Raw genomic sequence first — 12,285 nt, 5'->3', positions numbered from 1 at the left:
TTACACATTTCAATTATCTGTACAGTCCTGTAATAGTTTAAACGTAGGAGGTTTTCTTAACTAAAAAAAATCCGAATCCTAGAAAGGCATCAGGAAAATTAAGGTGTGTGTCTCCAGGAATCATATTTGCAAGTTGGCATTACAGGGAAGCCCTTATTGCAGATTCACTGGATGTGTGGTAAGCATCAGAGTTTCCTCTTTCTGTGACCGTTTCACCAGACAGCTGCACAAAGCTGATACTGTATCAGTTCCAAGATCACGGTTATGCACAGGTCAGCCACACACACATACACGCACACAGATTGCTGACAATAGTGCAGAAAAAGCCAAAACAGAGTAATGTGGAAAACAAACACCTCTTTTCTAGCGTCACATTTTGGAGAGGATTAGGCGAATGCTTGGTGTAAAAGACTGCTCCATCCATTTACTCATCTTGGTTTCTGGCGCTCCTCCTGGCCTCGATACAATATGCAAACAACCATGTTACTGCAAAGGTCAGTGATTACATTGATTGAATGGAGATGACAGGTAGCATCTGGCCTACCTGTGGATAGAAATCCCACGCTGGGCTGGAACACACACACACACACTCACATACACTCGCAGTCCAAACTTTCCACTCAGGATTATCTACCACTGAACTGCCATTTTAGACCCTCAGCCGGTGTCAAGATGATTGACACAGAAGCGCATCCCCTTCACCTTGGGTTGAAGAGAGGCACTCAAACGAAAGGTAACAGAAGTCTAATAATGAGAGGCAAATGGAAGTCTCTCCAGGAATGCCTAATCTTAACGGACAGCGGCAGGAGCAAGCGGAGAATAACCTTTCGGAATAAAAGAGGGATTACCAAGACACTTCAGCGGCGGAAGAAAAACTATTGCACGCACAAATAAACAGCCAGAGTGCACTTAGAGCACGCGGGACACAATTTAATCAAGGGACACTGGTGTGTATATGAGTTTAAGGAAAATAAACTAATCCTACAACAGCTATAAATTGTTCAATTATAATGAGGACATGGCTCTTCACAAACCATCGCTCTTCTGCCATCAATTTTTACTTTGTCATTATGCACCTGTGTGTCGCCTGAACACACCCACGTTGCCTATCTCATTCCAGCACAAAGTGGCGTTTCTTAATCCAAAATGTGGCAGCCTGGGGCGCAGGAATGGGCCCAAATATCTGAAAAGTACTTTACAGACCTAAAGTCTTAATATACCCAAAATATAACAGCAATTCTGTCCTCGCCTATCAGCTAATTCAAAACTCAATGACATTTAGTTTTTAAGCTCAACAGCACCCAGTGGTGGAAAATATATCCTCTGCAACAGCTCTAGGTGTCATTTATGGTTTTCAGATTGTGACTGTTTACAACGTACATGATCAGCCATAAAATTAAGACCACCTGCCTAATATTGCCACCAAAACAGCCTTGACCCGTTGAGGCATGGACTCCTCTAGACCTCTGAAGGTGTGCTGTGGTATCTGGCACCAAGACGTCAGCAGCCTTCAAGTCCTGAAAGTTGCGAGGCGGGATCTCCATTGATCTGACTTGTTTGTCCAGAACATCCCACAGGTGCTGGATCGGATTGAGATCTGTGGAATTCAGAGGCAAAGTCAACACCTTGAACTCAAACCATTCCTGAACCATTTTTTTGATGCTGTTTTGTGGCGGGGCACGTTATCCTGTTGAAAGAGGCCACTGCCATACTTTCCATGAAGGAGTGAACATGGTTTGCAGCATTGCTTAGGGAGGTGGTACCTTTCAATATAACATCCACATGAATGACAGGACCCAGCAGAGCATTGCCCAAAGCATCACGCCGCCCCGGCCAACTTGCTTTCTTCCCATAATGCATCCTGGTGCCACGTGTTCCTCAGGTAAGTGACACACTGGCATCCACGGGATTTAAGAAAAAAAGTGATCCATCGGACCAGACGTCCTTCTTGCTTCCTCGTCCAGTCCTGATGCTCACATGTCCATTGTAGACGCTTTCAGCTGCAGACAGTGGTCAGCATGGATACACAAACCCTTTACAAAACAAACTGTGATCCACCGTGTCCTCTGGCAGCTATCACAACTACCATGAACATTTTCAGCAATTTAAGCAACAGCAACTGTTGGACAGGACCACACACCACAGCCTTCTTGCCCCATGTGCACCAATGAGCCTTGACCGCCCATGACCCTGTCACAAGGTCATCCGTTTCCTTCCTTGGACCACTGCAGACCAGGAACACCCCACAACATCAACTTTGAGGACGGGATTTTCACTTGCTGCCTAATAGATCCCGCCGACTGACAAGTAAAATGATAAGGAGATAATCAGTGTTTTTCATGGTAGTGGTCATCATGTTACAGCTGATCATTGCATATTACACAAAAAAGTGAGATGAAATTGCGTTTTCCTTTGCATTAAATCATTTCAGAACCCCTTGGACTCCTCATGTGATTCTTTGGAAAGGTTAGACCCCTTGATTAGGAACCACTGGACTGAAGGTTCACCTCCACCACCACCACCACCACCACCAGTATTAATCTAATCAAATTTAGTATCTTCAGGAGCCGTTTTGCTCAAGAATGAATGTAGCGCTACATAACACACGTTAAACTGACAATTCCATAAAACTTTTTTCCTTCTACATTACAGTAATGTTAGTTTTAGGTAATGCAAACCTCCCATCACTTGCTGCACCCTCTTGTAGAGAGTGGAGAGAGAAAATCGTGAACCCACTCACTGGTCATATGTCCTGCTGACAGAAGGCTTCTAAAACTGGATCGTGTTTCCTCTTAGAGCAGCCAATCACAATGCACTTGAAAGGCCAGTGAGGGAAAACACGTTTACCTCTTATTATTTAAGGCATACACGAGGCCTAATTTTAGCAGAAGATGGATCAGATTGGGAAAGAATTCAGGACGTGGTGACCTACCAGACGAGACGAAATGGGTCACAGGGAGAGATATGGATGATGAGTGTGTGAAGCATGTAGCGCTACTCTGCTTATGCTTTTCATTTTAAATGTGTTGTGGTCACGTTTTATGATGGATTAGTGTACATTTTAAGTCACTCTACAGCAATGTGAAGAGGGTAATTTGATCTTCACGGGAATGTGCAAATGGGTCACATTGATCAAAGGGCGCCATCTGGAGGCCTGGGTGCATATTAATTACTTAAAGGAAAAGCCTAAAAACTAAGAGAGGTGAGGGAACAACCCATAAAATAACAGAGAAACAGATGTATTTGAAGCTGCTTCTTTATTAATATCAACTTTTTGATTTGCATACCAATTTAATGGCTGATATGCCAACCAAAATACTATATAATATGTAACATCATGAGAATAAAAATACAAAGAACCATAAAAAACACATTGTGAGGACGGACCGACGTCTGGCTTTATGCTTTTACATCAGAATCTGTATAAGTGATTTGAGCTTTCTTGTAGCACGTTCAGATAATAACGTCAAGATTTCAACGTTTCGAATGAGTCTTTGGGTTTGAAGACATACAACGTCTGAAATCAAAGCTCTGTCAAGGACCTTTATATGAGAGAAAAAATATGTTCTGGGTCACAGGGCCAAAGACACAATGTCCTTAATGTGCTACAAGACCATAGTGTTGACAGAAAAAAAGTTGTTAAAATGCTGTTCCATGTGTGTTAAGTCTTTTTTTAACAGGTTAACACTGTTGGCCAAACAAAAATAAGTATTTGCACAAAGAAAAAGAGTACATGATGATTTACATTGGTTTTTTTTGTTTTTTTTTTCTTTTTAAAGACAAACGTACATAAACAGCTTGATGTTACCCGAGCAGCATCTGCTGCCTGGTGTGTACCATGATCCCATGATGGCCCACTGGGTCATTACCGTTAACAGCCCCAGAGACTCTAGAGCCCAAACACAGACAGGTTGTAAATGCACTTATAGTCTTCAGTGTGTATCTGGATTTGTGCATGTGTACACAGTCATCCTTGGTCACAACATAATATAACTGTGAACAGTGTGCAGAATGCACCAGTTCCTGTGTGTGATGTGGTGAAGTCACCACCAGGTCCAATGTCTGAATGTCAAGTATGAATAAATAATTTGGCAAAGTAATTTGGATTCATTTCAGAGCCGTCCTGAGTTTTTTTAAATCTATGGTTGAACAGCTGTAGAAGATGTGTGTATGTCCATCCGTGTACGCACTGGTACATTAAAACCTTTAACATGTTTGTGTGTGTGTGTTTATGCCTCTCTGTGTATTCAGTTCTTCTTCTTGATCCCAGAGGCGCGATTGTTGAACAAGCTGAGCCCCGATTTGCCGTTCCCATTAGCCACACCGCTAACTGTGACTCCGGGCTGCTGGAGCACTTTGTCCAATGTGGTTTTCTTAATGGCCGCTGGAGAGATGCGTTCCTGGTCTGCCAGGAACTGCAGCTCCCTGTAAGAAGAAGGGAAACCCTAACGTCAAGTCTACAGTATAAATTAAGTTGTGTTATAATTCCTTCCTGATACCAACTATAAAAAGCATAAAGAGTCACATTTAATCTTCGCAGTAAGGGCCCAAAGTGGCAAGGAGTTCAGGTACATTTCTTGAATTTTAAAATTTCTTTACATATAATCCATGCAATTTGCTTCAAACATTTGAAAACTGGCAGAAACGACTACAGCAAGCTTCCTTCATTTATTCACCAAAATGCAAAAATTAGCTGCTTCTCTTTTAAAACAGACTTGCTGTTCTTTCTCATAGATCAACAAAGACTACAGCCAACAGGAATAGACCTGAACTACATCCTGGACATATGTGAAAGAAAATAACTCTTCATACCCCAGCAGGTGGCAGTAGTTTGTAAATACGTTCAAAACAGGAAACCCTAAGAACTGCTATTGGCCGGGAGGCTAGGAAGAGCTACAAACCATCATACAGAGCTGGCCTCTTCTGAATCATGCTGATCAGCCCTTAGACATTCCTTAAGACTTGAATTTAAATTCAAATTAAATTTTGAGAACAACACACAGGAGATAAAAAGCAGAGAAACTCTGTGTTGACTAGACGAAGGATTTGCGTTCTGAGATGCAGTCTTACCGCGTCCTGATGCATGAAGCCTCCACTGCGTTGATCAGGAGGCTGCGGAAGCCGCCGCTCTCCAGGACGTGAAGGGCGTGGATGGTGGCGCCCCCTGGTGAACACACGTTGTCTTTTAGCTGGCCGGGATGCTGCTCTGAGTCTAGTAGCATCTTAGCTGCTCCCTAAAAGATAAGAAGATGATTTATTCAAACAAAACTGTTGATCAGCCACAGAATGATTTCATTAGTTGCATTGATAGTTGATGTTTTTCTAATTAATTTTCAATTCTTTTAATTTTAATTTTCAAAACTTCAGTTTTGGCAGGTCCAATAGGACATCTACTCTATATATGACACAATTAATTTATTTTGTCTTCCCGTGGGTAAGACAAAGGTACCACCAAGGTACAAATCATTCTCAGAACAGCAAAGGACCTTGTGAAAAGACTGGAAGACGATTGTGCAAAAATATGCTTCTGCTCCAAAACTGCCAAGAATAAGCCATGCTACTGTTTGCAGTAGCACATATGAAAAAACATCTTACTTGTGCAGAAATGTCCTATGGTCACATAAAAAAAAAACCCATAAATAAATAAAAAAAATCCAACCATTTGGCCATAATGACCATCGTTATATCTGGAAGAAAAAGTTGAAGGCTTTGAGGCCAAAGTACACCCTCCCAACCGCGAAGCATGGGGGTGGCAGCATCATGTTGTGAGAGTGCTTTGCTGCAGGAAGAACTGAAGCACTTCATAAAAAAGATGGCATCTAAAAAGCCAAAACAGGTCTGAACAGAAGACACCATGACACCAAAAGCAATAATTTCCAGTAATTTATGTTAATAAACTGCCAAATTTTCATCACACCACAGCCTGCATTGTTAATCTTATGTTAAAAAGAAACATTTCAATTTTATGTATACCCTGAAGAAAACAGATACAGAATTATGTATCATTTTTATTCATTATGTCTTCCATTTTGGCAAGCCAAATTCCCCCGTTTGTGTTTATGTATTTAAGCAGCAGTTATCAAACAGAAGAATTACTCGGTCCACCGCAAGCAGCAGTTCAATCTTAATGAGTTCTCTGCCTCCAAACAGACGCCGTAATGAATCGAGGAGACTTGGGCTATGTTCTGTTTAGGGCTGAAATCACTTTTTGTGTTTTTTTTTTTTTTGTGCATATTGAGACCGTCTTGAAACAGCCTGGATGACAAAAATTACACAAAACGTTTGACATCTAGATCTAAACCAATGTAGATAAAATTCCAGTCAGATGTCTAGGGATGCACAGTGTTTAGCATCACTCACAACGACAAAGTCAGAGTGAGCAAATGACTAAACGGAATTCATGTGCCCTAAGAAGGACACAAAGGAGACAAAATGGAACAGTCATGGACACTTTTGGAGGAAGACCTCTGTGCAGGCAAAGTCGGGAACAAGCTCCCAGAATAAGCTGATTTAAGTCTGTGTCACCAGCACAGGTAAGTGCAGTAGTTAACAATGCCTTTACCACAACAACCACCCTTCTGTCTGTCCTAAAGATTTCAGAAACACAAAAGTTTCCTAAAATCTGAGAACAAGCAGAAAACAAACATACTAGAAAGACACACACACACACACACACACACACACACACACTAAGCACTCACTGACCAATAGGGCTTGGGCTCCAAGTCTGACAGCGAGTCTCCGTGGCAGACCCATCTTCACTCCTCCGTCTGCAAGAGCATCCAGAGCTGTGAACGCCTGTTTGAACACAAAGTTGGCAACAATTTCATCAGCATGCCTTCAACAGATGTGCAGCCATTTTATGAATTCATCATCAGATAGTTGGACAGATCACAGATGGTTTTAATCTCAATTTAAAACTACACTTTTAAATCCAGTTATTCTACGTCTCCTTTATCAATTACTTACCCTTTGTTCTGTGTAGTCTGAGGCAGAACAAAAAGGTGCCTCTTTAAGGGCTAGTTCTTAACATGTGAAGTCAGACAGCCAGTCAGGAAAAATAAAATGCACTCGAACATTTTGTGAGGTTTAAAAAAAATATCTGTTTAAAGCTGTAGCTCTTTGCAGACAGCAGATGAAAACCCAGCAAAGCAATTACTCTTAATTTCTAACCACAGATATGGAAACACACACAAGTCATTACCACAGCTGGGCTCCCTCACATGATTTTTAAAAGAAAAAATACACGTTCATCCTTTTCTCTGTTTGGACAAGCTGTAAAACATGTACAAAATATTACCACTGAACCGCAGTGTGAACGTGAAGAGGTTTTTAACAGTCTGTGCTGCCGTGACTACCACTCTGGATGAAGATAAATGAATCTGTTTAATTATCAAGTCAGTCAATAAACAAAAAACATCCATTCATTATATAAAACATGTCAAACATTTTCTACGAAAATGCACTTGCATACATCTTGCTATAAACGCAATGACATGTCATTATTTTTGACATCTTTCAGACTAAATATTTGATCACGAGATAATGATTTAGCTTAGGCTGTGAAACCTGACAGATGAAGATACACTTAACTAATGGCAATAGGTTTTTGAAAAACACAGCACATCAGTTCAAATAAGCCTCAGTAGCGAAAGGAAAAGAAATATAGAAGACTCACATCTAGACGGTTTAAGGGATTTCACAGATCATTTCCCCCGCTCCAAGATTTCACAGTAAAGACTAAAATCTTGTTACTTACGTAGGCAGGTCCGCTGCCACTCAGACCAGTGACCGCATCAATGAGGTCCTCCTCCACCTCTGTGCAGAAACCCACGCTGGCCATCAGCTGCTCCAGTAACTTGCCATCCTCCACCTCAAATAACAACAAAATGCTCGTTAATTCCTGCTCCAACCTTCTTGTGCACAAGCTTTATTTTTTATCAAAGCCATTCATAAATACTTCAACCCTGTGTTTATATTCCTCATTTCACCCATCTTTACCTCTGCATGTGTCCCAGTAGCGTACACCGTAGCACCTTCTTTCACCACCACTGGAGTATTTGTCATGCACCTCATGACTTTTGGAGCTGCACGGTACTGAAGCAGTTTCTGTAATATGGAAAAGGATATGAAGAAGAAGAAGAGACAAGATGTGATGGTTTTCTTTTATATGTTTGGAATCACACCTGAAATGCTTTTTAAACTAAGACGGAGGAAGGAATAGAAACCAGCCTGAAGTTCCTTCTCCTACAAATTTTAATGGGGAAATTTCAGTCTGGAGACTCTCCGTTTGAAATTCATTACTCACAGAAAAGATTTTTCAAATCATTTTGGCATGCTTTTGCAGTGATGGACAGAAGAGTAACAGCTCTGAGCATCATTGAATCGATTTTGTTTAAAAGAAAATGTCTGTTGTAAAAGATATTGACAACGGAATAACTTACAGTTGATCGCACTTAAAGCATTTGTCAAGAGGCATACATCACATAATTCATTGCTCTGATCTGTTGGTGGACTATCCAATAGTGTGGAGAGGTATGTTTTTTTATGTATCAGTTGTGTCACACACCACAATGAAATCCAAATGCCCTGCTAGTGGACTCAAATTTTGATAAGAATCGAGTCCCGGTATATCAGGCTAAGAAATGGAGGATGCAACAAAACAAATGTGCCAATATGAAAGCTTGAAAAAGGGAAGTAGCCAAGCACCTGAAAAGTTTGTATTTCAGAGCAGAAGAGAGTGATATTGAGAGACAGACCTTCTCTATGGAGCTGATGGTGACACCGGCAGCACAAGACACTATGAGATGGCGGTCCTCGATGTCTGGTCCGATCTCATCCAGAACGAAGGGGATAATGTGGGGCTTCACAGCCAAAAAAAGCACATCACTCTTGCTGACCGTCTCTTTGTTGCTAGTTGTCAGGTTCACCCCCATTTTCTACAGGAAAAAAAGGAAACTGGCGTCAGTGAAGAGATATTAAAAGGTACAGAGAAGAAAACTTGGACAAGCACACACTCGCAGACTAGCTCCGTCACTTCCCACTCTCAGACACCACACAACCTAACAGAAACTTGGCTCCTCACCCTCAGGCCCGATACAGTGGGAAGATCTGTGTCTGGAGAGCTGGCTGTGATCCTCTGTGTAGCGATCACACCTGGAGAAAGACAGGAGAGGAAGCAGAGGCGGTGACGTGGGAAACACCAGCTGTAAGATAAGACCATATTGATCCCCAGAGCCAAAATTCACATTACAGCAGCACACGAAAGACTTTAAAGAGGTAAGAAATGTCCAAAGAGAAGAGGAGTGAGTGTATAATCTGACGTTAATGAATTCAGATTCAGTTGAGTTCCCCTCACCTGCGGCAGTGAAGCCCTTAACCAGTGCATGAGCCAGCTGGCCCGCTCCAATGAATCCAACGCTCATCCTGTCAGATGATGTGGTGTTTCTGTAAATAAAGAACAGAGAGCTGCAGCAGACTCTCATTTATTTCAGTCTATACCCTAAGCCCCTAATACACAACATGCCTTTCACATTTTATCTCTGAGCATATTGACAAGTGAAAGAGACAGGGCTTTTGGTGGTGATGAAACCAAGAGAAAAACTCCTGGAGTTGGTGCACAGACTGTAAATAATGATGAAACACCTCCTCTGAAATTCTGACAGCCCTCTCGGCCTGATGCGCGTTTACAGCTGCCAGCTCTATGCTCAAATAAAACCCATGAATGTCCCAAACAAAAGCGGACAGCCTCTTTTTCTGTTTAAAACACTTTGATTTTCAGCTTCACTACACTGCTCAGCTAGTACAAAAAATGGGATCTTTAAAACGATTTAAATTACTTGGCAAGTGTTGAAATCAGATTTTAACGCAGTTTAATGTTTGCCAACAACCCATTTATTTACGAAACGTTAGCATTAAAGCTCTAATAGATGCTAACAAGGATAATATTAGCACCTGCTATTCAAGCTAGCTGACAACCGCCAGTGTCGGCTAGCTGCTCTGCTAGCTAGGTCTCACAGCCACAAAAAACGAATAAAAACATGTCAAACAGAAACAGATACCTTTCCGTAGATGCTCAAACTGATATTCCCGAGTTGACAGGTGTAAGCTGTCGACGTGACCGTTACGTCCCGGGGCTAAGAAAAAACAGATAACACCACTTTTCGGTGTCAACGTGGCTTCCTTTTTTTACACAACTTTCATCTGGGGTAGAGCGGTAATGGACAGCGACGCCGGCCAATCACGACAGAGATATCGCTTGCATTTGACCAATGAGAAACAAGAAACGTAAATATGGGCGGGTATGCAATCCGCCCCGCCCAGTTGCATCAGTCTTTAGTAAAGTTGCTCGGAAGGATGTAGGTCAAATAAATGTGTTATAATGTAGGTCATATGGAGCAAAGTCTGTACTCACAGCACCTATTCAGGGCATATCTCACCGATTCTACACAGACACACCCAAACCTAACTGTGTGGACAGAGCACTGAGCACTGATCCTATAAAAATATAGAGCATTTATTATAAAACATATATGTGTGCAGTTCTTCTCAACCAATCACCTCAGTTAGATCAAAATATAATATATATATAAAAAAATATATTTATAGACATTTAATGTAAAAATAGCCGTGAAGTTCTACAAACCCTCGAGACACACAATAACTTTCATAGATACATAGTTCAGATTTATTGCCACATGCGCACATATACAAGGAATTTGAACAGGACATAGGAAACAATACAATAAATAAAATGTTTGGTTTTAAGTGGAAAAGTAACTGTATAGATTGTGCCTCTGGCCCTGGTGGTGTACAAATATTCACAGTATTAATTATTCATCAGGTAACACAATGTACATGCTATAGTCCAGAGAAAGTGTGTCAGTTTAACACATGGACCCAGGCTTTTTTAACGTTCATATATGCATTTAATGCATCTACATCAATCTTACATATACTTGTACATGCAGCATGTATATACTGTATCCATCTTTCTTACACTGATGAATTGCACACGTTGACACAATTGGATAGCATAAGAGGATCCATTGTCCAATCATGTCTATCCCAGCCATCACTGGGTGAGAGGTGGGGTACACCCTGAACAGGATACATTATTAGAAAAGCAAAAATAAAAACTTGAAGATTGATATACATTTCCATAATACAAATGGAATCAGTCGTCAGTGAATAAATCACGAAGGCCTGCAATTTACGTCTACGCTGATTTCAGGCAAAGTCAAATTTTGACTTTCCCATTTTATGCTATTTTTATTTCCCATCCACTACATTTTAAAGGGAAATATTAACTGTTAATGACTATACTTATTTGTAACTGGCAAGACCGCACCATCAGGACATCCAAACCAATCCAGCCCTGCGAAAAAAAATTGAAAATAGGTCCCCAGATGGCTACCTTTTGGCATTTTGATAGCTATAAGCCTTAGGGGCCCATTCTATCTACCTTATGACACATTTTACTAGTTTGCAGTGCCAAACACCTCCATCTTTGCCTGGGGCCCTGCAGAACTTAGGATCATCACTGGTAACTAATAACTCCAGCCATGTTTTACATACAAACATAAGTTATCACATATGGCTGCAAAATAATTTACCAATCAGATTTACAGCATATATGAGTGTGAATTATAAAATACAGTAATATTCTGAATTAGTTTTGTCTCAGCTTCATCTATATGCTGTTTTCATGCTAATGTATCAGTTATAATTTAATAAATACAGGGTTTAGTATTATATAATTCCAAAATAGAAAATTCTGCGTGAAGGGCACTTTAACTTTTAGACTTAAGTTTTACTAATTATACTTCAGTTTATGAAGAATTACCAGACGAAGACAAAATCTTTCAAAGATTCTTCTTTAACAGACACACGAAGCAGACCGGCTTCACATGCTTCATGTGTTAGGCCACAATGTCGGTTGTAGAAGTGTTGAGGTAGAGGGTGTGTTGCAAACCTTATCTTGTATATATTGTTTTTTTTTTTTTCATGATAAATCATGAAAAACATGCTAAAACTGTCCTTGTGTGATAAATAACAGCTGTTATTTATAGTTCTTAAGGCAGAAGTTACTGTCTGTTCTTTTTTATATTCTCCAGTGGAGACAACATATCACCATTTCACATGCCAACAAAACATTTCAGGTTCCCAGAACTGACTTGGGATATTTTGGGGACCACTATTTGACTAGAAGATTGTTATTCTAGCTGGAGACGTCAGTGCTTTTTATTTCTTTCCCCACAGATTTGACAGAATTTGAAATAAAGC

At 40.7% G+C, this 12,285-nt stretch overlaps 1 protein-coding gene across 1 annotated transcript; it reads right to left on the bottom strand.

Moving 5' to 3' along the window:
• Positions 1-3,240: 3,240 nt before the first annotated feature.
• On the bottom strand, positions 3,241-10,374 carry pycr1b (pyrroline-5-carboxylate reductase 1b). Its single transcript, XM_084562051.1, has 9 exons — positions 10,062-10,374; positions 9,359-9,447; positions 9,086-9,156; positions 8,760-8,939; positions 8,002-8,109; positions 7,760-7,873; positions 6,706-6,798; positions 5,071-5,234; positions 3,241-4,425 (listed from the first exon to the last, which is right to left on the bottom strand). The coding sequence occupies exons 2-9, from the start codon at positions 9,423-9,425 to the stop codon at positions 4,248-4,250; spliced, it is 975 nt and encodes a 324-aa protein (XP_084418177.1). The 5' UTR covers positions 9,426-9,447; positions 10,062-10,374; the 3' UTR covers positions 3,241-4,247.
• Between the last annotated feature and the right edge of the window lie 1,911 nt (positions 10,375-12,285).

This window comes from Chelon labrosus (genome assembly GCF_963514085.1).
Source record: "Chelon labrosus genome assembly, chromosome: 2".
Classification (NCBI taxonomy): domain Eukaryota; kingdom Metazoa; phylum Chordata; class Actinopteri; order Mugiliformes; family Mugilidae; genus Chelon; species Chelon labrosus.
This window is presented reverse-complemented; position numbering and strand designations above follow the sequence as displayed.

Excerpts from the sequence above, each read along its gene's own strand:
- pycr1b (XM_084562051.1), bottom strand. The coding sequence starts at position 9,425 with ATGAGCGTTGGATTCATTGGAGCGGGCCAGCTGGCTCATGCACTGGTT. Across the intron at positions 9,157-9,358 it reads TAAGGGCTTCACTGCCGCAG|GTGTGATCGCTACACAGAGG; the intron begins GTGAGGGGAACT and ends GTCTTTCTCCAG. Across the intron at positions 8,110-8,759 it reads CCATCAGCTCCATAGAGAAG|AAACTGCTTCAGTACCGTGC; the intron begins GTCTGTCTCTCA and ends TCCATATTACAG.